This window comes from Acinonyx jubatus, chromosome A2 (genome assembly GCF_027475565.1).
Source record: "Acinonyx jubatus isolate Ajub_Pintada_27869175 chromosome A2, VMU_Ajub_asm_v1.0, whole genome shotgun sequence".
In the NCBI taxonomy this organism is placed as follows: Eukaryota; Metazoa; Chordata; class Mammalia; order Carnivora; family Felidae; genus Acinonyx; species Acinonyx jubatus.
Window position 1 is genome coordinate 153294816 of NC_069383.1, and position 24735 is coordinate 153319550.

At 51.7% G+C, this 24735-nt stretch overlaps 1 protein-coding gene and 1 non-coding gene across 8 annotated transcripts in view; both read left to right on the plus strand.

The window, feature by feature from the left end:
- Window positions 1–24735, plus strand: part of CPAMD8 (C3 and PZP like alpha-2-macroglobulin domain containing 8) — an 81824-nt gene that overhangs the window by 35290 nt on the left and 21799 nt on the right. For 6 of the 7 annotated variants that reach the window (XR_003413687.2, XR_003413689.2, XR_008297207.1 and 3 more), the window contains 8 exons: window positions 1668–1730; window positions 7439–7670; window positions 12202–12355; window positions 12600–12730; window positions 14568–14619; window positions 20009–20307; window positions 20939–21164; window positions 22699–22875. Coding sequence is in view for 4 of the 7 variants with exons in the window: in XM_053219688.1 (XP_053075663.1) it covers window positions 1668–1730; window positions 7439–7670; window positions 12202–12355; window positions 12600–12730; window positions 14568–14619; window positions 20009–20307; window positions 20939–21164; window positions 22699–22875 (1334 nt within the window). In the remaining 3 variants the exon portion in view is untranslated. The remainder of the gene's footprint in view (window positions 1–1667; window positions 1731–7438; window positions 7671–12201; window positions 12356–12599; window positions 12731–14567; window positions 14620–20008; window positions 20308–20938; window positions 21165–22698; window positions 22876–24735) is intronic. The other variant, XM_053219687.1, reaches the window with a different exon arrangement.
- On the plus strand, window positions 18973–19057 carry TRNAQ-UUG (transfer RNA glutamine (anticodon UUG)). The gene has a single exon. It is a non-coding gene; the product is annotated as a tRNA-Gln (tRNA).

Consider the following 24735-nt stretch of genomic DNA (forward strand, 5'->3'; position numbering starts at 1 on the left):
TTAGGGGCTGGGACTAGGGAGGCAGGCCTTAGCTCTACTCTCTCCCACCCACTCCAAGAAGGGCACAGAACCAAAAGGCTGGGGCTGGCATCAGTGTGGTCGGTAGTGGCTCAGCATCTTGTCTCTCTGGAGACCCTGAGGGTGGGCCCCACACGCCTCAGCCCTTGTTCTAAGCCAGAAGTGGCCGAGAAGACCTCCAGCCCTGGCAAGCCTGTCCCCAAAAGCCCTCTCCATCTTTCACACATTCTCTACCTAGACTGAGGTCCTGGATACCTTGTTCTCCTGGGTTCTTTCTGCCTGGGCCGCACACTTAGCAGGAGTGTGGCAGGCCCAGGAGGTGTTTCCAAACTCCAAATCACAGCATGGGCAAACCAGGCTCCCCATATGGTACACGGCAGTATTCTAGGATGTGGTTGGTGAGGGAGGTGTAACACTGGCCTCTGGGCCTCCACCCACCAGATAGTGCTTTGGGGGTCCTGACACTCTCATGTAGCAGGACCCCCAAGAGCTTGGCCTGGAGTGGATATGAAAGTAATTTTCTGAAACCCCAGACCACGAAGGCAGTTGTAAACCCGCTGCACAAAGGCATAACAAATGCCTTCAAAAGCAAGTGTTCATATCTTTTTGTAATTGGATAACCCATCTGTACATCTGTATTCTGAAGACAAGATATTTTTCTTAACCATATGCAGTGATTTAAATTTTTTTCAAGCAGTGTGAAAGTTTATATAATTTAATGTAAGTTTCTCTCCTACCTCTAGACCCTCCATTCCCCTTTTTGGTCAATAATTTCTTAGAGATCCTTCTAGAAATTTTCCATGCATATACAAGGATTTTTTTTTTAAACAATGAGTGAATATTATAGTACTGTGCTGTGCCTTCTTTTTTTTTTTTTAATGTTTATTCATTTTTGAGAGAGAGGGAGAGATAGAACGTGAGTGGGGAGGGGCAGAGAGAGGGGGAGACAGAATCCCAAGCAGGCTCCAGGCTCCGAGCCATCAGCACAGAGCCCGATGTGGGGTTCGAACCCACAAACCATGAGATCATGACCTGAGCCGAAGTTGGGCACTTAAGCGACTGAGCCACCCAGGTGGCCCTGTGCCTTCTTTTTTGAAGTCAACAATAAGCCTTAGAGAACAATCTGTATCAGTATATCTGCGCTGACCTCACTCTTTTAGACTGACGTGTAACATCCCACTGCACGATTGTACTACCATTTGATTAACCCAGTCACCCTCTTGATGGAGATTTTGGCTGTTTGCTCCGACAAACCAGTCCATTCGTCTGTCTTGGCACACGTCTCCGTGGGTATTTCCCTGTGACGCGTGGTCCCTGTGACCCTTCTTCCCTTTTAAACTCAGGATGTGAAGTGCCTGTTGATTTAAGGTGATTCTGTCAAGCCTTTGATGCTTCACTTCTACTAGTCCTAATCGAGTAGAATGTTAACCCTGCCAGGTAAAAGAGTTAGCACGTTCCGTCCTAATCAAGTAGAATGTTAATGGACAGCCAAGAGAATTAACACACTGCACCCTAACTGGGTAGAAGGTTAACCTTTCCAGGTACGAAGTAATGTGTTAACATTCTATTTGTGTAGATGTTAACCTGCCAGGTAGCAGAATTACATTACGCCCATGGAAACTGAATCATTTCCTTTTCGAATTTCATAGAGCAGAGAAGAGGAAAAGGACCTTCTTCCCCGAAACATGGATTTGGCATTGTCTCAACATCAGGTACAATAAGATTCCTTTTCTTCGTTGTGTTTGCAGGCTGACTCAAGGGCACTCGTGCAAGTCCAGATTGCCCCCAGTAGGGTTGCTTTCAGATCTGACATCAACATCTGAGTAAGACTTTGGGCATCCTTTCCTAACACATAAAAACTCAAAAGCCATGAAGTCAACCCCAAATCCCGCTGCAGCTTCGGACATCTGCTCAGGAAATATGAAATGCAGGGGCTTTGTGCCTCTCACAACTCCCACTTGGGGTAACTCTATCCGCTCTGTTTGCGTAACGAGCTCATTAAAACGATTACAGTTCCCTGGAACGTGAACTCCACTCCACCCCCCTCCATCCCCTCTTCACTCCTCAGGGGACTCAAGCTCCTGCCCACAAAACAGGCTGCTTTTCTCAGCACATTTCCTTTCCACATTTGTTCCCCCTTGTGGTTCTTTTTGAAGAAGCCCTGCTGTGCCAAATTCCTGCCAGATGCTATTGGCTGTTTTTTCTCTTTCAATGCTTGGGGTCAGAACACCAGTGGTACTAGTAGTAGAAGGATGGGGGCCTGCCCTGGGAAACTAGTTAGGCATGAAAGGTCAGACGCCCCTGGGCCATGGGTGGGCTTGCTGCTGAGCAGGTGGGGTGGGGGGAGCTTCTAGACACGAGATGCCATGGCACGTGGTCATCACAGAACCGAGCTCACAGCTGGGGGTTCCTCAAACTGCTTTCACAGATGCTTGTGTCCCCATGATGGAAAGACTTAACTCCTGGTCAGAACAGATCCAAATGATTGCATTAAGTTCCAGGGGTCTAAATCTAACATGAGCTGTCTGTCTGTAATCATTCACATGTGTCAAATGTATCTATTTTCTGGGTGCTGGATGTTTTGGGGGGCAGGTAACATTGCTCTTGCTTCCACCTCTTGGCTGTTAGAAATAATCCTGCTATGAACACAGGTGTGCAAATAGCTCTTCCAGACCCTGCCTGTGGTTCTTTTGGGTGTATACCCAGAAATGGAATTGTTGGATCGTATGGTGATTCTGTGTTTAATCGGTTTTTGTTTCTTTGTTTGTTTGAGACAGAGACAGCGTGAACGGGGGAGGCGTACAGAGAGAGGGAGAAAGAGAGAATCCCAAGCAGGCTGCACCCTGTCAGTGCAGAGCCCGATGCGGGTCTCGAACTCATGAAACCGGGAGATCATGACCTGAGCTGAAACTGAGAATTGAGAGTCGGATGGTTAACTGACTGAGCCATGCAGGCGCCCCATATGTTTAATCGTTTTGAGGAACCTGTAGAGTGTTTCCCACGGTAGCTGCACCATTTTACATTCCCACCAACAGTGCACAAGGGTTCTTCTCTAAGTGTTCAGTAGAATTCACCAGTGAAGCCATCAGGTCTGGGGCTTTTTCTTTGTAAACAGATTTTGGGTTATTGAGTCAATCTCTTTAGAGGTCTGTTCAGTTCTGGGTCTCTTCAGATTTTGTATTTCTTTGTAATTTAGTCTTGGTTGGTTTTGCATTTGTATAATTTGCCCATTTCGTCTGGATCATCCAAGTTCTTGGCATATAGGTGTTTATGTACTTTTTTATGTACTTTTTAAAAATAATCTTTTGATTTCTCAGAATGGGTAGTAGTGTCCCCACTTCCATTTCATATTTTAGTAACTTGAGTCTTCTCTCTTTCTTTCCCTTAGTCTGTCTAGTTAAAGGTTGGTCAGTCTCATTGATCTTTTCAAAGAATCAACTTATGGTTTTGTTGATACTCTGTTATTTTTCTGTTCTCTATTTCCTTTATCTCTGCTCTAATTTTTTATTATTTCCTTCCTTCTGTTAGCTTTGGGGTTAGCTTGTTTTTCTTTTTCTAGTTCTTTAAGTTGTGAAATTAGGTTGTGTATTTGAGATCTTTCTTTTTATTATTATTTAAAGTTTATCTATTTTGAGAGAGAGTGTGCACATGCTTGTGCAAGTGGGGAGAGGCAGACAGAGAGGGAGGGAGAAAGAGAAAGAGAGAGAGAGAGAGAGAGAGACAGACAGACAGACAGACAATGCCAAGCAGGCTCTGCACTATCAGCAACTCAGGGCTTGAACTCAGGAACCTGAGCCAAAATCAAGAGTTGGATGCTTAACCAACTGAACTACCCAGGTGCCCCAAGATCTTTCTTCTTTTTTAATACATATATAGCTATAAATTTCCCTATCAGCACTGCTTTTACTGCATCCCATAAGTTTTAGTGTGTTATGTTTTGTTTTCATTCATTTCTGAGTATTTTAAAATTTCCTTTGTGATCTCTTCTTTGATCCATTGGTCAATTAAGAATGTGTTGATTACATCAGCTCAGGTCGTGATCTCATGGTTTGTGAGATAGAGCCCTGTGTTGGGTTGTGTGCTGACAGCACAGAGCCTGCTAGGGATTCTCTCTGCCCCTCCCCCACTTGCATGCATGCTCTCATGCTCTCTCTGTCTCTTGAAATAAATAAACATCAAAAGATATGTTCTTGAATTTCCACAGATTTGTAAATTTTCTGGTTTTCCTTTTGTTACTGATTTCTAACTTTGTCTCACTGTGGTCAGAGAAGATACTTTGTTTAATATCTGCCTTTCAAAATCTACTGAGACTTCATTTGTGGCCTTATTCATGATCTTGCTTGAAGACTGTCGTGTGTGCATGCCTCTGGATCTAGTTGCTTTATTGTGTTAAGTCTTCTACTTGCTTACTCATCTTCTGTCTGGTTGTTCAGTCTGTTACTCAGAACAGGCTATTGAAGTCCCCAACTATTATTGTAAGCTTTTTATTTCTTGCTTCAGTTCTTTTCCTTTTTGTATGTTTCATATATGTCAGTGGTCTGTTATTAGATGTGTAGGGGTTCGTAATTGTTGTATCTTTTTGCTGTATGGAACCTTTTATTACTATCTAATGTCCTTCTTAGTCTCTTATATACTCTTTTTTTACTTAAAGCCCATTTAGTCTCGTATCAGGATAGCCACGGCTACTTTCTCTTGGTTACAGTTGGCCTGGGCTATCTTTTCCATTCTTTCATTTCCAACCTATTTTTGTCTTTGCAGCTAAAGTGAGTTTTCTTGTAGACAGCAGAGTCAGGTCATGTTTTTTCATTCACTCTGTCGATCTCTGCTTTTTTGACTGCAGAGTTTAATCCATTTACATTTAATGTAATTGCTCATAAGGAGGGCCTTATTTCCATCACTGTGCTTTTTGTTTTCTGTGTGCCTTATAGCAGGCAGCACAAGGCAGGGACCTTGTCTGGGCACATGGTAGAGATTGGGGACAGTATCCTGGTTCCAGTGCCCAGTATGTTCTGTCCTCGGCTGTAATGCCTACCTCCCCTCTGTGAGTTTTTTGGGGGTAGTCACAGTGCACTGTGCATCTCCAGGCCCCTCACAACAGCCCAGCCAGGCTGGTGGGCAGCTCCCATTCTTATGGCTGTTCCATGGTTATTTCAGGCAGAGGGAGTGCCCCCAGGTCGGTGGGCAGAGCCAGGTGTGGTATGCCTGTGAAAGCAGGTAACTCTGAGCAGTTTGATGAGGCTCAAGGATTGAGGTGCACAAAGGTGGGATGGGTGGGAGCTGTCAAGGCTGAGCTGGAGAGAGGGAGAACTGAGCTGTCAGGTGTTGGAGTGGCCAAGTCAAGCAATGACGAGAAGCCATAGTGAAAGTAATGGTGAAGCCCTTTCATCATTACTGTGGCAGTGTAGCCTGATGCCCTCTGTTCCGGTTTCCCCACAGAATGGAACACCTTGCAGGTGGATCAGACATGGGGGTCGTCTCGCTATGGACAGAGCCCTGGACAAACGGCTCTGGCAGTTTTATGGGCCCTGACACCTACAGAATAGAGGGAGGAGAGCTCAGAGTGGGAAAGTACTGGGTGCTGAGCCAAAGTGGGAGAAATGCCTTCGAGGTTTCCTCCCATGAGAAGGAGACCTTGGCACAGGTCTTCAGACACCTAATGACCTTGGGGCCCAGGCAGATCCCTAAAAACACACAGAGCTAGGAATGGAGGCACTGGGGCTGGGAAGGCAAATATGGGAAAAGCATGGCTGGCCAGGGCCCAGAGTCCCTGACTGCAGTTCCCCTCAGAGACCACAGCACACTGGCTAGGCCACAAGCCTGGTGTGGGGAGGGCGGCTTTCCCCGAGGCCTGCGAGGGAAAGCCTTTGTAACAGCCTGTAGTCAGGCCTAAAAAAATCACACAAAGATTTATAATCGAGGGTCGGGCTCTGCAGGAGTCTGTGGGACAAGGATGCCAGGCCAGGAAGGGTAGATACCCCTGAAGGGCAGGCTGGTGGCACCCAGTGTCCACAGAAAAGTTGGCTGTGCCCATATGACGCTGGTAAAAGTTCTGCCACTTCTAATGGGAAGAGGCTGACTTGAGTTGTCACAGGGTGACAGCGTGTGGCCCTCGTAGAAGTGAGGATAGATGTCCTAGGTCCTGTGGGGCCTGATGGGCAGCGGGGTCGCCATGTGCCGCAGCCTGGGGTCAGGCTCCCGGGAAGCAGACAGGGGTCAGGCAGGTGAGTAAGGAGCAGAGGATTCTTGCAGCAAATGTTTACGATAAATCTGGAAAGGACATCCTGGATATGCAAAGTTGACCACAGAGCCATCCTAACGTGATCAGTGGTGCCGTTGGTGGGGGTTGGGTGGGGGTGGGGTGAAGGCAGGGAGAATCGTGAGCAGCACCGTCTGCTCGAAATATAACATCTGTAATTCCCCACGTACGTAACATCAGATTTCCTAGTGCCGTGTTATAAAGGGCAAAAAGAAACAGGTGGAGTTCATTTGAATCTTATATTGTATTCAACCCGATACATATCCGCAAACATGGTTGTTTCAAAATGCGATCAATATAAAAAATGATCGATGATACGTTGTACTTTTTTTTTTTTTTGGTACTGTATGAGTTTCCTGTGGCTGCTGTCATGAAGAACCACAGACTGGATGGTTTAAAACAACAGAAATTTGTTGTCTCACAGTTCTGGAGGCCAGGCATCCGAGATCAGGGTGTGAGCAGGGCCACGCCGCTCCTGGGGGCTCTAGGGGAGGAGCCTTCTGGGCCTCCTCCAGCCCCTGGGGGCTCTAGGGGAGGAGCCTTCTGGGCCTCCTCCAGCCCCTGGGGGCTCTAGGGGAGGAGCCTTCTGCGCCTCCTCCAGCCCCTGGGGGCTCTGGTGCTCCTCAGCTTTTAGCTGCATCCTTCCCATCTGTTGCCTCTGTCTTCACATGGTCTCCTCCTCTGTGTCCAGATTTCCTTCTTATAAGGACCCCCATCCTTAGATTGGGGCCCACCTTCGTCCAGTATGAACTCGTCTTGGCTAATTTCATCTGCAAACACCCTGTTTCCCCAAATAAGGCCACATTCACAGGTACAGGGGGTTAGGGCTTGGGCGTAACTTCTGGGAGACACAAGCCCCAAATGACTCGACCCCTCAATTCAGTGTCCTCCCCCCGCTACACTGGGCGGAGCGTGCGCTGTTGTGGGTCCACCGTTGTCCTGAGAGCCACTGGTGCGCCTCATTACCTGAGTTAGGGCCGAGGGGTGGCATTCTCCTGTCACACGCCTACGTGTGTGCCAACGTGTTATGCCTACGTGCTTGTTGCCGAGCTGCAGGGGCGCCTGCCTGGGCCCCCAGGCCTTCCAGCTGCAGCCCTGCATTCCCACCTGGCTGCCTCAGCTCGGCCCTGGAAAAGGGTCCCATGGTTGTCCACCCTTCCACAGCGACCCGTCCGGCGAGGAGATGCTCAGCGTGCGGGTCCCTGACTCCATCACCAGCTGGGTGGGTGAGGCCGTGGGTCTGTCTGAGGCCTGGGGCCTGGGTGTCGCCGTGCCTGCCCTGCTGAAGACCTTCAAGCCTTTCTTTGTGGACTTCACCCTGCCCGCCTACGTGGTCCGCGGGGAGCAAGCCAAGATCCCGCTCAGCGTCTACAACTACATGGGCACCTGTGCCGAGGTACTACGCCCGCCCCCGCACACAGCCTTCCCTGTGCCCGGGGGTGGGGGGATGGCACCCGTGATGTCAAGAGGCAGGGGTGAGGGGAGGGGGTCAGCCTGAGGGGCTTGGAAGGGGACAGAGCATCTTCATTATCAGGGAGGGAGTCACCGAAGGGGCGGTCCCTGTGTTGTTGGGGAGGCAGGGGCAGGAAGTCCTGGAGGTCAGAAAAGCAAGTGCTCGGTATCCCAGTTTGTTTCTTTCTTTCTTTATTTTAAATGTTTATTTTTGAGAGAGAGACAGAATGTGAGTGGGGGAGGGACAGACAGAGAGGGAGACACAGAATCCGAAGCAGGCTCCAGGCTCCGAGCGGTCAGCACAGAGTCCTGTGCGGGTCTCGAACCCGTGAACCTTGTGATCACGACCTGAGCCAATGTCGGACGCTCTACCGACTGAGGCGCCCCAGTCTCCCAGTTTATACTTGCACACCGGCCGGCCCTGGCCGTGTTACTCTGCCTGTTGGTGTTTCAGGTTCCACAAATGTCAGGGAGATAGGAGTCACCAGTGGTTACACGCTAAATGGGTTCGCAGATGCTAAGAAGGGTGTCCGCAGAGGGACCCAGACCCTGGTCATGCTGTCGAGGCTCCAGCCCCTGCAGGGGCTGTGCGGTGGGGTCTGGTGAAAAAGGCTACTCGACCCCTTTCTTGTAGCTGCTGTGACAAAGTAGTGGGAACCGGGTGGCTTGAGACAATAGAAATGTGTTGTCTCACAGTTCTGGAGGTCAGAGTCCAAGGTCAAGGTGCGGGCAGGGTGGGTTCCTTCTGGGGGCTCTGAGGGAGGGTCCGTCTGGTGCCTCAGGCCTGGCTTTGGCGGCTGCGGGCAGCCCTTGACGGTCTTCGGCTTGTGGCTGCGTGGCTCCAATCTGCAACCTGTCTTCACATGGCCTTCCTTCTTCCCTCGCTTTCTCTTCCCTCTGTGAATTTCTCTCTGTGTTTCCTCTTCTAAAGATCCCAATTCTGTTGGGGTAGGGCCTACCCTAATAACCTCATGGTAACTTAATGACCTCTGCACAGACCCTGTTTCCAAAGAAAATCACGTTGACAGGTACCAGAGGGTTTAGGACTTCAACATAACTTTCCGGGGGCCACAGTCGGACGGTTACAGCTACCCCAAGGTGGGGGGGGGGGCTTGGGGCTGAGCTTGGAGGCTGGGGAGGAAGGCTGGCCGGCGAGGGGGGTGGCCTGTGAGATAAGGTGGGTGCATGGAGGGGAAGGGAGAGTTTTGGGGGGCAGGGGTCTGTGTATCTGTGCGGCTTGGGGAGGCCAGGAGCACTCACCCTCCACCACTTTGTAATCCTTGGGCGCTGGCTAGGCCTGGATGTCAGTGGTGGGTGGGAGGAAGGGAAGTGGGGAGGGCTCTCCGGGGTTAGAGGCAGCCCTCAGGGGCTGGAAGCCGAGGCTGTGGGTAGAGGGGTGAGTGGGGCACAGGATCAGTGGTCCAGCTGGGAGCAGGCCTGCTCTCTGCAGGTCTCAGCCTCACCCTAACAAGCCACACGCTGGGGACATGGCTGACCTCCCCCTGGCCCTGCCCAAGTGGGTGGGGACCCCGAGGGCCGCGGGCTTACGACACACTGAGGGTAGATGTGAGCTGCAGCCGCAAAGCAGGCACCATGGAAACCAAGAGACTTCACCCCAGATTTTTGGCTTTTCCTGAAACAATGAGGACGCGTGGCTAGAGAGTGACTGGAATTTGCTACCAGCGGGGTACCCAAGGCTGCCTGGGTGGGAGGCACAGCCACTACCCCGCAGCTGTGGTCCCAGTGAGTTCAGACCCTGCTGCCCCCAGAAGACCGGGCTCTGGCTCAGCACTTCCACTTACAGCCCCACTTTGCCTCAGTTACCCCATCTGTAAACTGGGCAGGAGAGCTCACCCTGGCCCCACTTACCCTCACTGGCTTTCTCTGGAGCAGGAGGGAAAGAGCAGGCACGAGGGACCCTTGTGAGTCTCAAAGGGGATGGCTGTGGTCTCTGATCATTTCTGAGCCTGGCCCGGAGGCGACAGCGAGCCCTGAGTCCCGGCTCAGAAGGTGACCTTGAGCTTGCACAAAATATTTTACTCCTTTTTTTCCTTGAACTTGCAAGTTCTAAACGTCCACTGAATGATTATGTCTGCATCAGAACATGTGGCATGTGATGGCGGGTGACAGCCTGAAGGCCAGTAAAGAAGGACTCTCGCACAGCCGTCTGGCTGGCACAGCACAAGTTCGATGCTGGTGTTTATATTTTACTTTCCCGCTGGTGTTTCTTTGATTCTACAGAAGAGCCACACGTTAATGTGTTGTCACATAGGAGCTTCTTGTCCCTTGAAACTTTTTAATTAAAGGAAAATTTCAACTGGAGGGGGGAAAAAAAAGAATAGTCGTTGCAGGTTCTGAAATGGAAATGAAATATCCAGAGGCCCCCTGGGTGTGAAATGCCAGTGATTCGAATTCACTGTCACTCAGAACCAATTGTGCACGTGCTCTGTGTGTGCTGGGCCTTGTGCAGATGTCAGAGGACCCCAGGGCCCAGGACCCCCATCTGTGCTCAACCTCAGAGCGCTGTTACCACTAACCTCTGTGCCCTGTGCTGGCCTCAGGATTTTGCCTACATCGATATCAAATGCCCACGTGGGCCGGGGAAGAAGGGCCGTCAGAAGGGCCGTCGATGCAATTGTTTCCAGACAGGAAGCTCAGAGACTCATCGTTACATGCCCAAGCTCTCCCAGGGAGTTTGGGGCAGAGCTGTGTTAGAATTGAGTGTTTGCAGGGAGCCAGCGGAGCCCCGAGAAGAGGCAGGTCTCCTGAGCTCTGGAGTCGTCAGGCACTGTTTGAGCCAGGCACCAGGACCTGGAAGGGCATTCCTGGAAGAGGGAACAGCATACACATGCAACAGAGGCAGGAGGCGGCTTAGCCTGTCCCGGGAATTACCCATGACACAGTCTAGCTGGGCTTTAGGGTCTGGTAGGGAAAGCAGGAGAGGGGTGATCAGCGCCCTGTGATTTGGCTGGGTGGGAGCTGCTGTGTTGGAAAGCAAGGCAGTGGCCAGGGGGTGGCCTGAGGGGACTAAGGGGGACACATGAAATAAGCTCAGAACAGACAGCCGGGGAGCAGTGCCCCAAAGCCCAGTGTCTGGGTGGTCCATCCTCTGTCATTCTTTTTTTTTTTTTTTTTTAGTTGTATTTATTTATTTTGAGAGAGAGCAAGAGAGAGCAAAGCACGGAGGGGGGAGGGGCAGAGAAGGGGAGAGAGAATCTCAAGCAGGCTCCAAGCTGTCGACGCAGAGCCCGACGCAGGGCTGGCACCCACAAACCGTGAGATCATGCCCTGAACTGAAACCAAAAGTCGGATGCTTACTCAACAGAGCCACCCAGGTGCCCCTGTCATTCTTTTTGCATAGTGTGTAGCCAGGAGGAGTAGGACCCCCATCTTAAAAAGCTGGAATAAGTGCAGACTGATCCCTGATCAACCAGGTGGCCCCTGCAAGGGAGGGTCCTCACCGAATGGGCAGGCGGGACCCTCAGGTGCCCCTTTTAGCTGCAAGAACACGCTGGAGGCTGGTTTGTTGCACATCCCCAAGGCACCAGGAAAACGGACCCATCCAGCTCCCTCAACACGGGCAGGCGGTCATTCCGCCCAGGAGCTGGAAAATACGGCCCACTGACACTTGGCTCTCAAGTTTCTTCTTTCCTCCCTGGAAGAATGTTCTGGAAGAACACTGAGTCAAGAGGGATGTGGGAGCTCCTGACGCAGCCTGCACCAGCTGCTCACACTCAGGTCCCGCCGGGCTTGTCCTCAGGCAGGATTCAGATGCTCTGTCACACTTGCCACTCGATTTTCCTCGGAACCTTCCCTCCACATCACACGTGCATGCGTGTGTGATACAGGTGTGTTGACCCTCAGGCATCCAGGGATCACTCGTGTCTTCTTTGGCTACATTACTTTAGCTCCTAGTAGGGCCTCTGCACCCACTAGGTGCTTCACACATGCTCGTTGGACAAATGGACATGGACCAAGGAGCCTGTTGCAGACTGGGAGGTCTAACCGCATGTGCACATAGAGACACTCGTGTGCACACGCATGCACACATGCCTTGTGCACGTGTGTATGCATAGACCACACCTACATGCACATAGGTGTGCACAGAGATACATGCATGCACGCATGTGCACGCACACACAGAACTCTGTTATGACCCTGTGGACCTCAGAGGTTGGATGGAGGGTCAGGGGGAGTGCCTTGTGGGGCCTGCAGGGGGAGCGGTCCCTCCCATCTGGTGCCCATCTGGTGCCCCCCATCAGCCTTGGCCCTAAGGGGAGGCTGACCCCGTGGGGTGTTGGGGGGGCCGAAGTAAAGAGAGGGCTCCCAGCAAGACCACGGTGAGTGGTGGGGAGACCTTCCGAGAAGAGTGTGGCTTTTGGAGAGGGCTGTCGCGGTTGGCGGCGGCCAGTGGGATGTGCCCGGAGGGCGCACGCATCCCGGGAGCCTTGAGAGCGGCATACCTCCCTCCCCAGGTCTACGTGAAGATCTCAGTTCCCAAGGGCATCCGCTTTGTGGGGCATCCAGGCAGACGCCATCTGACCAAGAAGATGTGCGTGGCCTCTGGGGAGACGGAACCCACCTGGGTGGTTCTGTCCTTCGGTGACCTGGGACTCAGCAACGTTACAGGTGAGGCCCCGTGCTGCTTCAGGCATCCACCCCCCCCCCCCGCCCCCCGTCTGGACCCCAGGCACAGGTGAGTGGCTGGTGGGGCAGTACGTGAGGTCAAGGCCACGTTGAGAGACAGGACGGCGGCTGGGGAATGGTCAGGAGGTGGGGCGAGGCGGTCCACGAGGAGGTGGGGCGTGAGGCTTCCCCGGGAGGGCGGGCGTTCTGTTCGGACTGTAAGCGTTGAGCACACAAATCCCCACAGCCAAAGCCCTGGCTTACGGAGACACAAGCTGCTGCCGGGACGGGAAGTCCATCCGACACCTGGAGGACCACTTCGCTGACAGGAGGAGCCCCACTGGGAGGGATCACATCAGGCGCAGTGTCATGGTTGAGGTAAGCCCGTGTCCTCAGCCAGGGCACTCGGCCAGGGCCTGATTCCATCACCCACGAGGCGGGGGCCTGGCTGGGGCGGGGGCAGCCCCCACGGGTCCTGCTCTGGGGCTCGGGGCAGGCATGGGGTGTCTGCATTTCCTCGCTAGAGGCCCTCAGCATCCAGCCCCTCCGCCGTGCACCGTGGACTTGGGGAAAGCGGCCTGGGACTCGCAGGGGCCGCAGGGAAGTGTCCTCTGACCCCCATGTTGACCGTGTTGGAGGGCGATGTGCCTGTCTCCGACTTCCTGTTTGCCATAGGCAGCCGTAGGGATTATGACCTGGCATTTGGAGGGCTGTCACTAGAATGCCTGGGGCAGAAAGGACGCAGAGCCTATGCAGCAGAGGGGCCTGGGTGTTGGGGTCTCATTGACGCCCCACCTCCCCTGCTGGCTGGGAATCTAGGATCTACCGCTCCGTGTGGGCTGGGCGTATGTCTCGATAGTCCAATCCTGCTCCGTAAATCAGGGGAGTTCACGCTAACCCCACAGTGTGGAGAGGGCACCTCGCAGTGCACGTTGGGCATGTGGTAGCAGTGATGTCCCATCTTTTGGGGGCTGCTTGGACACCTCAGAGCCCAGAGCCCTGCCAAGACTCTTCATGCTACGTGGAGAGTGCACGACAGCCCCGAGGAAGCTCCTCACGGCGTCCCCAGTGTCTGCCCCTCCCCAGGGGCTCAGCTGCAAATAGCCGCCCTCCCTCCTGGCCGTGGTCCTGGCAGCGCAGAGCACAAATGATTTCCATCAGCCTCCGGAGTCACACACACACGCTGGGCAGAACTCCCCGAGGTGGACGAGTCGTTGGCCACAGCGTGCTTGACGTGACCTGATGGATTCCTCCGGGACAAGTGGGTCCTCTGATGAGGAATGCCATCTCCGTGAGCCAGTGGGGTGAGGGGATGGCCTCAACGGGAAACACGGAGACCCCTGGCAACCCTTTGCTCGGCCTGAACGTGCTCCCTGGCCCACAACCCGCCCTCCTGGGGCCAGAGGAGATGTCAGGCCATCCAGAGTTCTTGCCTCGTCCGTCTGCAGAAGGAATTTCTCAATGCACAGAGAGGGATTCTCAAGGGGCTCTGCCCCTGGGCCTTTCCTCCCACTCACACGGCTCAAGGGCTGCCTAATCTGCAGTATCGCTTTGTGCAGGCGGCCCTGGGGGCGGGAGGTGACAGGTGGGCATCAGAAGACCTGAGATGTCGAAGCAGAAACACTGAAGCGTGGTGGATGAGGAAACCAGGTTTATGAAACAGGACGTGGCCGACGTGCGGCTTGATAAAGCAGCAAAGCCCTGCTGCCTCTCCACCCCGCTGGAGAGCTCCGGGTGCGCGGTCTGTTTGCCGGATCGGATATTTGGTGGACCCTCACGCGACGCTGCGTGCCTTCTGCCGGGGACGAAACTGCACGTGGCACCAGTACCTTCCCGCGAGGTGGGGAAGCAGGTGACGGTTGGGAACCACCGCGGGCGCTAAACCGGAGGGAGGAGGAGCTGGTGCCCTCCTGCCTGGCTCCCCGATTAGCCCAGGAGACCCCGAGGACAAGGTGGTGAGTATGGGAAGCACGGCCAGTCTAGAAGCAGCTGGTGAGTGGGTTTGACCAGAGCCCGGAGAAGAGGAATGAGCCTCAGTTTCCCCACTCGGGCCTAGGAGGTAGGCAGCCTGGTCCTTCTCTGGGTACCCGTGACATTGGCACCACCCTGCAGGGTCCAGACTCGGAGCCGCTGCCATGGGAGGGCGGCCGCTCCCCCCCCCGCCCCCCGCCGACTGCCCCTCCCCCGCTCAGTTCTCCCCATCTCTCTGTTTCAGCCGGAAGGAGCCCCCCGCAGCTACACCTACAGCGCTTTCTTCTGTCCCAACGGTGAGTCCCTGCACCCACCCCCCTGAGGACTTTGGCCCTCCCCCCACCACACTGTTGCAGCACTCCTGCTGCTAAGTGGATGCCTGCCCTTCCTGGGGCCAGAGGACACGGCAGGGGAGAACTGAGATGTCCTGGCTGGTGACAACCGTAAGCCAGAGCGAGGGCCGGGCATCTGCCACACAGGAAGGACGTGCACACGCATGGAGGCTGGAGGTGCCAATGGGAAAAGAGACCACGGGCGGGAACAGGGCTGTCCTCGGGGCCCTCGGGTGAGGAGCCTAGGATCCAGGGAAGGGAGGTCTTAGAGAGACGTCAGGGGAAAGCCGTGGGAAACGACCGACCCGGAACCCTGGGCCCAAAGGGAAAATAGGAAATTCAAGTGGGTTCCAGAAGGGGTGGGATTTGGGGTCTGCCTCGGTCCCCTGAAATCGATATTAGGTTTGTACGTGATCTGTGAAAAGGAAAGGGGCACGGAGTGTGCGCTGGACAGAATGGCCAGAGCAGGGCCCTTCCATGCCTCTGCCTCGGTGGGGTCAGGGAAATGCTAGGCAGGATGTGAGCCCGGCTGCCAGTGGGAGGGTCTGCCCACTCCCTGTCCGGCCCCTCCCAGAGGAGCTCAGGCCTGGCCTGGCACTGGGCAGCACCCAGCAGGCTTTGCCAGGTGGCCGAGCTGAGGATCTGAGCTGAGTCCCTGGGGATCGTCGGCTCCTCAGGTACCGCACCTCCCCGTTGCCAAGGCATCCAGCGTGACCGGCCCCACAGGGACCACTCTAGACACAGGCTTCCTCTTGACATTCACCCCCCCCCGCCCCGCCCTTTGTGTATTAAACAGCAATGCATCACTTACAAGCTGAAACGAATTTTGACAGAGGTGCAAAAGCAAGTCAACGAAGGGAGGAGAGCCTTTTCAACAAATGGTGATAGAGTAATTGGACATGATTGGTGAAAGCATGAACTTTGACCTAAAGATCCCACTTTATATGAGAATTAACTCACATGGATCATGGACTTAATGTAAAATGATAAAACTTTTAGGAAAAATTTGTGAGAAAATTTCTGAGAAACCTTTAGGATCCGGGGCTGGGTAGGTAAAGAGTTTTTAGACATGATACCAAAAAGCATCACCCATAAAAGGAGACTCATAAATGGACCTTATCAAAATGAAAAGCTGCTTTGCAAAAGATGCTATTAAGAGGAGGAAGTACAAGTTACAGACTGGGAGAAAATACTTCCAGACACAGGTCTGACAAAAGACTAGTACCTGGAAGATCAAACGATCCAATTAGAAAGTGGGAAAAAGGAACAAACAGTTCACCAAAGAAGGCATACAGGTGACAGATAGGCACAAGGACGTTCAACATCGTTAACCATTAGCAAAATGCAAAATAAAGCACGGTAAGTTGTCAAGGCACGCTTATCAGAATGACTAAAGTAAAAAAAAAAAAAATAGTGACAGCAGTAAAAGATGGCGACGATGGGGAGAGAGAGGATCATTCATACGTTGCTGGTGGGAATTGTAAAATGATGTGGCTGCTGCTGGGAGTTTCTTAAAAAGCTACACATGCTCCATGCATACCACCCAGAAATTGCACTATGAGGCATTTTCCCCAGAGAAACAAAGATATATGTTCACACAAAAACCCGTACATAAATGTTCATATCAGCTTTATTTGTAATAGCCCCAAACTGGAAACAGCCTAGGTGTCCTTCAGTGGATGAGTGGATAAGCAAATCACGGTACATTCCTACCTTGGAATGCTATTTAGTGATAAAAAGGAATGAGCTATTGACATACGCAGCTATCTGGGTGAAGGGGATTGAGTGGGGGAAAAAAAAACCCTCAATCCCAATAGGGTCCATAAATTATTCTGTTTGCAGTATTTTTTGAAATGACAAAATTTTCGAAATGGAGGTTATATTAGCCATGGCTGGGATGGGGAGGAAGAGTGTGGGTATGGTGATAAAGGCCAATAGGAGGGATCTTGTACAAATAAAATTGGGGAAATCTGAACAAGACTAATGGGTTGTATCGATGTCAATATCCTGGTTGTGATGTTGTACTAGAATCTTGCCAGATACCCCTGGGGAGAACTGGGTCCAGAGGACACAGATCTCTCTGTGTTACTTCTTACAGTCATATGTGAATGTAAAGTTATCTCAGCAAAAGTAAAATAAAAACATTTTTAAAAGTGACACATAGGTACAAATACCATATGATTCCACTAATATGAGGTACTTAGAGAAGTCAAAATCATAGAGACAGAAAGTAGATGGTGGGAGCCAGGGGTTGTGGGGAGGGGATGACAGCTCAGTGTTTAATGGGGACAGAGTTACAGTTTTGCAAGGAGAAACAGTGATGATGTTTGCACAATAGGACTGTATTTGATACTCCTGAACTGGGCACATAGAAATGATTAAGAGGACACACTTTACATTATTTGTATTTTACCACAATTTTAAAAATTGGGAAAAGCAAAAGCAATACTTGTGTATTACAGGAAACTTAGGAAGATAGAAAGAAGGAAAAATATCTCCTCTGGTTCTCATCCAAAGATGACCTTTTCTAACATTTTGTTAGATTTGGTTGCATACGGTTGATTATTGTTTGTTTTAACATATTTGTGACTCGTGAGCTAAATAATTCTGTGGTCTGCCTTGCTCATTTAACACATCTCGAGCACTTTTCTTTGTTATTGTAAAGACTTTATAAACAGCATTTCAAAACAGGTTCAGTATGTTCTATCAAATGACTGTTCCAGAATTTGACCACTATAGAATTTTCTTCTTATTTTGTACATGTTTATTTATTTTTGAGAGAGAAAGAGGGAGAGAGAGAAAGTGCTGGGGGAGGGGCAGAGAGGAGAGGGAGACGCAGAATCTGAAGCAGGCTCCAGGCTCCAGCTATCAGCACAGAGCCTGACACAGGGCTCGAACCCACGAACTGTGAGATCATGACCTGAGCTAAAGTTGGATGCTTAACCGACTGAGCCACCCAGGTGCCCCTGTTTCTACTTTTTTAAAATCATAATTTACACTAGGCTGAATGTACATTTGTATTCAAAGTAAAGTCAGCAATGTTTTTAACATGTTGATTGAGGTATAGTTGACATACAATAAATCACACGTATTTTAGGCGTACAATTTGGGAAGTGTTGACATCTGTGTACATCTGTGAAACTATCACATCTAAGATAATGAAGATTTCCATTAACCCCAAAAGTCATGCCCCCTTGTAATCACTCACCCCTGTTTTTAGTCTTGTCACCAGGGAACTACTGACCTGTTTCCTGTCTCTGTAGATTACTTCGCACTTTCTAGACTTTTATATAAATGGAATCATAAAAATGTACTCTTTTTCTCTGGTTTCTTTCACTCAGCATAAAAATGCTGAGATTCATTCACGTTGTGTGTATCACTAATTCAATCATTTTAAGGCCGAGTGGGCCTCCATTGAATAGATGTATTGCATTTTGTTCATTGACCTGCTGATGGATATTTGAGTTATTTCTAGTTTGGGGCTATTTCCAATAAAGCTTCTATGAATATTCATGTGCAAGTCTTTGTATGGATAATATGTTTTCCTTTCTCTTGAGTCTGTACCTATGAGTGAAATAGCTAAATCATACAGTAGGTATGTGTTCAACCTTTTAAGAAATGATCACCCTGTTTTCCAAAGTGGTGGTCCCATTTTGCATTCTCACCAGCAGGGGGCGAGAATCACTTCTTCCCTCTCCTCGCCCACACCTGGTGTTGTCCCTCTGATTACTTTTCGCCCTTCCGATAGGTGCCTGATGGTATCTTATTGTGGTTTTGATATGCATTTCCCTCATTCAAGCATCTTTTCATGTGCCTGTTTACTGTTAAATGTATCTTTTCTGGTGAAGTGTCCGGTCAGATCTTTTAACGTTTATTTTACGTTGACTTTTGGAAGTTTTTATAAATTTATTCTTGTTACAAGTCATTTATCAGATGAATGCTTCTCAGAGACATTTCTCCCGATATGTGGCTTGTCTTTTAACAGTGTGTTTATAAGACCAGAGCTTTTTCTTTTCGTTTCTTTTTAGAAGTTTTTCATGTTGATGTGGCCCAGTTTACCAGTTTTTCATTTTATGGATTATGCTTTTGCTGTATCTAAAAGAAATCTTTTCCAGGGGCATCTGGGTGGCTCAGTTGGTTGGGTGTCCAACTCTTGATTATGGCTCAGGTCATGATCTCGCAGTTAATGAGTTTGAGCCCCACACCAGGCTCCATGCTTGGGATTCTCTCTTTCCCTCTTTGCCTCTCCCCCACGTGTGCGCTCTCTCTCTCTTTCAAAATGAATAAATGAACTTTAAAAAAGAGAAATCTTGGGGCGCCTGGGTAGCTCAGTTGGTTAAGCGTCTGACTTTGGTTCAGGTCATGATCTCACGGTTCGTGGGTTCGAGCCCCGCGTCGGGCTCTGTGCTGACCGCTCAGAGCCTGGAGCCTGCTTCCGATTCTGTGTCTCCCTCTCTCTCTGCCCCTCCCCCATTTGCACTCTGTCCTTCTCTCATAAACTTAAAAAAGATTTTAAAAGAAAGAAATCTTTTCCAATTCCTACGCATTCTCCTCCACGTTTGTAAGCATTAGGCTGTACGCTTACAAAATAGCTCTGATCCGTTTTGAGTTGGTCCTTGGAAAACCACGTGCGGTGTAGACCTGAGTTCCCTTTTCTGCTTCTGGGTAACTAGTGGTTCCGACAGCCTCTGTTGAAAGGATTTTCACTGTTGAATTGCCTTCTCACCTTTGTTGCAAATCAGTTGTTTGCACACGAGCGGGTCCGCGTCTGGACTCCCTACGCTGTTCTGGTGAGCCTGGGTTGATGTCCGTACCACACTGTCGTGATTACTGCCGCTTCTGAGTGCATCTCAATGTCACAGGTGTGAGTCCTTCACCCTGGTTCCGTTTCAAAGTTGTGTTGACCCTCTGGGTCCTTTACATTTCTATATAAATTGTGGACTCGGCTTTGTCATTTCCGCAAAAGACCCCCCCGTGATTCTGACTGGGATTGCCGCGAATCCGTGTGTCAGTTTGGGAAATAATTACCATATCTGCCGTGTTGTCCTCTGACCCACAAACACGGTCTGGCTCTCCCTTGATTGGGATCTGAATTAGCTGCAACAGCATTTTGCAGTCTCTGGCTGTACAGGGCTTTTGTAGGAGTTAGCCCCGTGAGCATCTTCTCTTTCGTGTGCCCTCGGCAAAACTGTGGGTAAGCCGTCTCCGTTCGCCGTTGCTCAGGAAGCTGCCTGCAGAGCCACAGTGAGACGGGCCCCCCAGGGGCCCTGATCCTCAGCTCTGGGCACAGGCAGGGAGAGGCAGGATGCCTCCAGGTGCCCCCTCAACACCCTCTCTCCTTCCCTCCGTCCAGAGAGAGTCCACATCTCCACGCCCAACAAGTACGAGTTCCAGTACGTGCAGCGGCCGCTGTGGCTCACCCGTTTTGATGTGGCCGTGCGAGCCCACAATGATGCCCGCGTGGCCTTGTCCGCCGGACCCCAGGACACAGCGGGCATGATAGAGATTGTCCTGGGAGGGCACCAGAACACCAGGTCCTGGATCTCCACCAGCAAGATGGGCGACCCCGTGGCCAGCACGTACACGGCCAAGATCCTGTCCTGGGATGAATTCAGAACGTTCTGGATCAGCTGGCATGGCGGGTTCATCCAGGCATGGCTGGGCTGGCTGGGGTGGGCGTGGGAACCCCGGGCTCCTTGGCATTTGCTGCTTCCTACTCTGTGTCCAGCTCTTAACAGGGGGCAAGGAGGGGGTGGGGGGTGACAAACACAGGGCGCAACCTCAGGTTGCTCGCAGTCTGCCTAGAGTCACTTATAAAAAAAATAAAATAAAAAGGTGAGAGCTGTGGTGGTGGAAGCACCCAGGGGACCTGGGAGCTGAAGTATAGTGGGTCGTCGTGGGGAAGGAAAGTGGATATAAGCAGGTGAAATCGAGGCTGGGGCATTTTACGGGCCAGGCAAAGAGGACATAGGAAAGGAGCAGCTAACAGCTTCTTAGAAGAGGAACATAGCCAAACTGGGTTTTGAAGCCTGCATAGGAGTTCACCAGGCAAACTAGGGAGTGGAGGATGTTCCAGGCAGAGGGCATAGCATGTGCAAAGGCCCAGGGGTTCCAGGGAACTGATGACTTGGCAAACTGTACGTGCTATGCTTGTGTCTCTTGTTGGCCATTTAATGGATGAGGTGACCCTTGGTTTCTCTGTGAGCCTTGTAGCCAGTGTCACTGCTGCCTGAGCGCTTCCTTTCAGCATTCAGCAGCCAGCAGCCTTGGCCTCTTTTTCCAGGTTGGCCATGGCCCAGAGCCTTCCAATGAGTCTGTCATCATGGCTTGGACCCTCCCCAGGCCACCGGAGGTCCGATTCATCGGCTTCTCCACTGGCTGGGGCTCCATGGGTGAGTTCCGCATCTGGAAGAAGGTGGAGGTGGACGAGAGCTACAGTGAGGCCTTTACCCTGGGAGTCCCGCACAGCGCCATCCCTGGGTCAGAGCGGGCAGCAGCCTCTGTCATAGGTGCGTCTGCCCTGTTGCTGGCTTGGGGAGTATAGAAGCGAGAACTGAGGCCGAGGGGCAGGGTATCCGCCCCGGGCTTGGTCTCGCATCAGCCTGTGCTGGGAATCTGTGCCCCTGGGGCCTCACCTGACCAGCCACTTTGGTGCTCCCTCCATGCCGGGGCAGACCCTGAGATGACCCCAGCCCTGTCCTTGAGGAGTTCCCAGTCTGCCCACCCAAGGCCTGTGTGAAGCAACCCCGAGGGGCAGGTGGCGAATTCCATGAGGGCAGGGAGCATGGGGTGATGTGCAAGAGGACAGAAAGTGTGGGTGAAGTCAGCCGGGTGCGGGGCAGAAGGTGGGGGTCCTGGTGAGGGGGGCAAGTTTCCAGAACGTTTCCTGAGCAGAAGCGAGTGGCTGTGACGGGGGGTCTGGGGGGTGTGGGTGGTCTCCTGTAGCCCGGCTACAGGAGTGGAAAGTGGGGCCTCTGTGATGGATGTGGTGTTGGGTATTGGAAGGGTGGGAAGAGGGGAAGAGGCCAGGAAGGGCAGACAGTCCTCAATGTAGGGGTCTCAGGTCTCTCTCACACTGGAGAACAGAAGTCCTGGGGCCCAGACAGGTTGGTGATTGTGGCCCAATCAGAAGAAATGGGAGTTTATCATTTCTGAGTCAGAGATGGCCGTGGGGGTCAGTGGCCTGGGTAGGGGTGAAGGGAAGCCAGCAGATGGGCAGGGATGGAGAGGGGGTGAAGGCCAGGACCTGTGTGCCAGTGCCTTCAGCATAGTGGAATAGAAGGTGGAGAAGAAGCTGGAAAGCCCGGAGAAGGGTGATGAGAAAGTAGCCAGGCAGGCCCTGCCATGGATGGAGGCTGCAGGAGCAGTGGCAGCCTCAGTGGGGCAGGACGAAAGGCCAAGGAAGGAAGGGAGGTGTGATCAGGAACAGCAGGAGTTCAGCCGTGTGTGGTGCAGAGAGGCCAAGAAGAGGAAGACAGAGTGCTGAAGGGAGGAAAGCACAGGAGAAATCAAAAAGAAAAAAAAAAAAACTTAAAAGTATACCAACAATATCATGTGTGTACAGAAACTTTTTTTAAAGATCTAAATACTTGTGGTTGAAGAGAAAATCACATTTCCTATTGGAAGTTAGAAAAAAAATATTTAAAATGGAACCACAGTGACTGGATTGACCTGTCAACGTGTGGGATGCAACCAAAGTCGTACTTAGAGGAAAATGTATAGCTTTAAATGTACCCGTTTTAAAAGCCAAAAAGAAACGAGCATTCAGCATAATGAAAAGGGAGAGAGAGAGAACACCGAGTTGAGACTGGAGAGCAGAGAGGGAGGCGTGTGGGAGAGTTCCAGCAGGTGGCGGCCAAAGCCAGGGCACCCGGTGGGCCACGTGAGCACAGGGCATGGTCCAGTCCCAAAGGCAGCGCCGGCCGTCAGAGGGTGGGGAGCTGGTGTGAGGCCACAGGCCGCCCCGGGGAAAGCCGTCCTGAGTACAACCAGGGCGCCAGTTGAGGCCAGCCTGCAGCCCAGCCCTGTTTTCCTTCCCACCAGGAGACGTCATGGGGCCGACCCTGAACCACCTCAGCAGCCTCCTGCGGCTGCCCTTCGGCTGTGGAGAGCAAAACATGATCCACTTTGCGCCCAACATCTTTGTCCTCAAGTATCTTCAGAAAACCCGGCAGCTCAGCCCGGAGGTGGAGCGGGACACCACTGACTACCTGGTACAAGGTACTGGGGCCGGGTGACTGTGCGGAGGACACGGGGAGGGAGGCAGCCCACGTGCCCGGTGCAGCGGATGTGGAGGGACGGAAGGGAGCGGAAGAGGCCACTTGGGGTAGCCCCCGCCCGGTCGCTGTCAGCAGGAGCCCCGTGTCTGCACCCATTAGGACAAGGCTCTGCATGCTGGGAATCAGCTATGGGGACAGGAGATGCACCTTTTAAAAAATGTAGATTTGGGGGGAGCGCTTGGGTGGCCGAGTCAGGTAAGCATCCTACTTTGGCTTAGGTCATGATCTCACAGTTCTCAAGTTCAAGCCCCGCATCGGGCTCTGTGCTGACAGCTCAAAGCCTGGAGTCTGCTTTGGATTCTGTGTCTCCCTCTCTCTGCCCCTCCCCTGTTCACTCGCGCTCGCTTGCTTTCTCTCTGTCTCTCTCTCAAAAATAAGTAAACATTAAAAAAAATTATAAAAATAGGGGCACTTGGGTGGCTCAGTTGGTTAAGCGTCCGACTTCGGCTCAGGTCATGATCTCAAGGTTCGTGGGTTCGGGTCCTGCATCGGGCTCTGTGCTAACAGCTCAGAACCTGGAGCCCACTTTGGATTCTGTGTCTCTGTCTCTCTCTGCCCCTCTCCCACTCACGCTTTGTCTCTCTCAATAATAAATAAACATTAAAAATAAAAAATAATAATATTAATAAAAATAAATAAGAATTTTGGTTTTTTTTTTTAACAGAGCAATATAATAGCAATATAACAAACATTAGAAAAGAGATATAGGGGCGCCTGGGTGGCTCAGTTGGTTAAGCATCTGACTTCGGCTCAGGTCATGATCTCATGGTTCACGGGTTCAAGCCCCACGTCGGGCTCTGTGCTGACAGCTCAGAGCCTGGAGCCTGCTTATGATTCTGTGTTTCCCTCTCTCTCTGCTTCTCCCCTGCTCACATTCTGTCTGTCTCTCTTTCAAAAATAAATAAACTTAAAAAATTTTTTTTTAATAAATAAGGTATAGTAGAAGAAAAATGAAAGGCACCTCAGTGGCTCAGTCGGTTAAGCCCCCGACTTCGGCTCAGGTCACGATCTTGCAGTTCGTAGGTTCGAGCCTGCATCGGCCTTTCTGCTGTCGGCACGGAGCCTGCTTGGGATTCTCTGTCCCCCTCTGTCTCTGCCCTTCTCCTGCTCGTGCGCGCGCTCTCTCAAAAATAAGTAAACATTTAGAAGAAAAGAAACGAAACGTTCCCTGTAATCCCCATGTCCATCATAATACATTTATAAACTACGGCATGCTAAACTCCTTTCTTAGACACGTTGGGATTATTTCTCGAGTTTCCCCCCTAAACAATACAGCGTTGAATATCTTCACAAAAAAACAACACAGCACCGAATATCAGAAATGACGCAGCGCTGAATGTCTTCCGTCGCCAGGAATCAGATCCTCAGAGTAGGGAGCAGCCCTGTGTGTGGAGGGTAGGACCTCTGCGTGCCCTGACCTCAGCTTCCTCTTCACGTCTTGGCCCTGCAGGGAGGGGGGACAAGGGAGACTGTAGCCTCGCCTCTGTCACGGGCACCTGCTGTGTGTTCTCAGGTAGGGCCTGTTCTCAGTGCCTTGGTTTCTTACCTATGTGTGTAGCAAGGGAGTTAAGATCAGTTGATGCCAAGGTCCTGGGGCCTCCTGGGGTGTGCTTCTGGCCCTGGGCTGGAGGTGGAGTGAAGGAGAAGGTTTGACCCGTCTGTGAAGCTGGCATCCACAGCGGGCAGGTCCGTGCACTTCTATCCGTGCTGCCCCAAGTCACCTTCCCGGCCACCCCCAGACCAATGGTCCTCATTTCCCAGATGAGCAAAGCGAGAGTCCTGGAAGCAGCCAGCCTGAGAC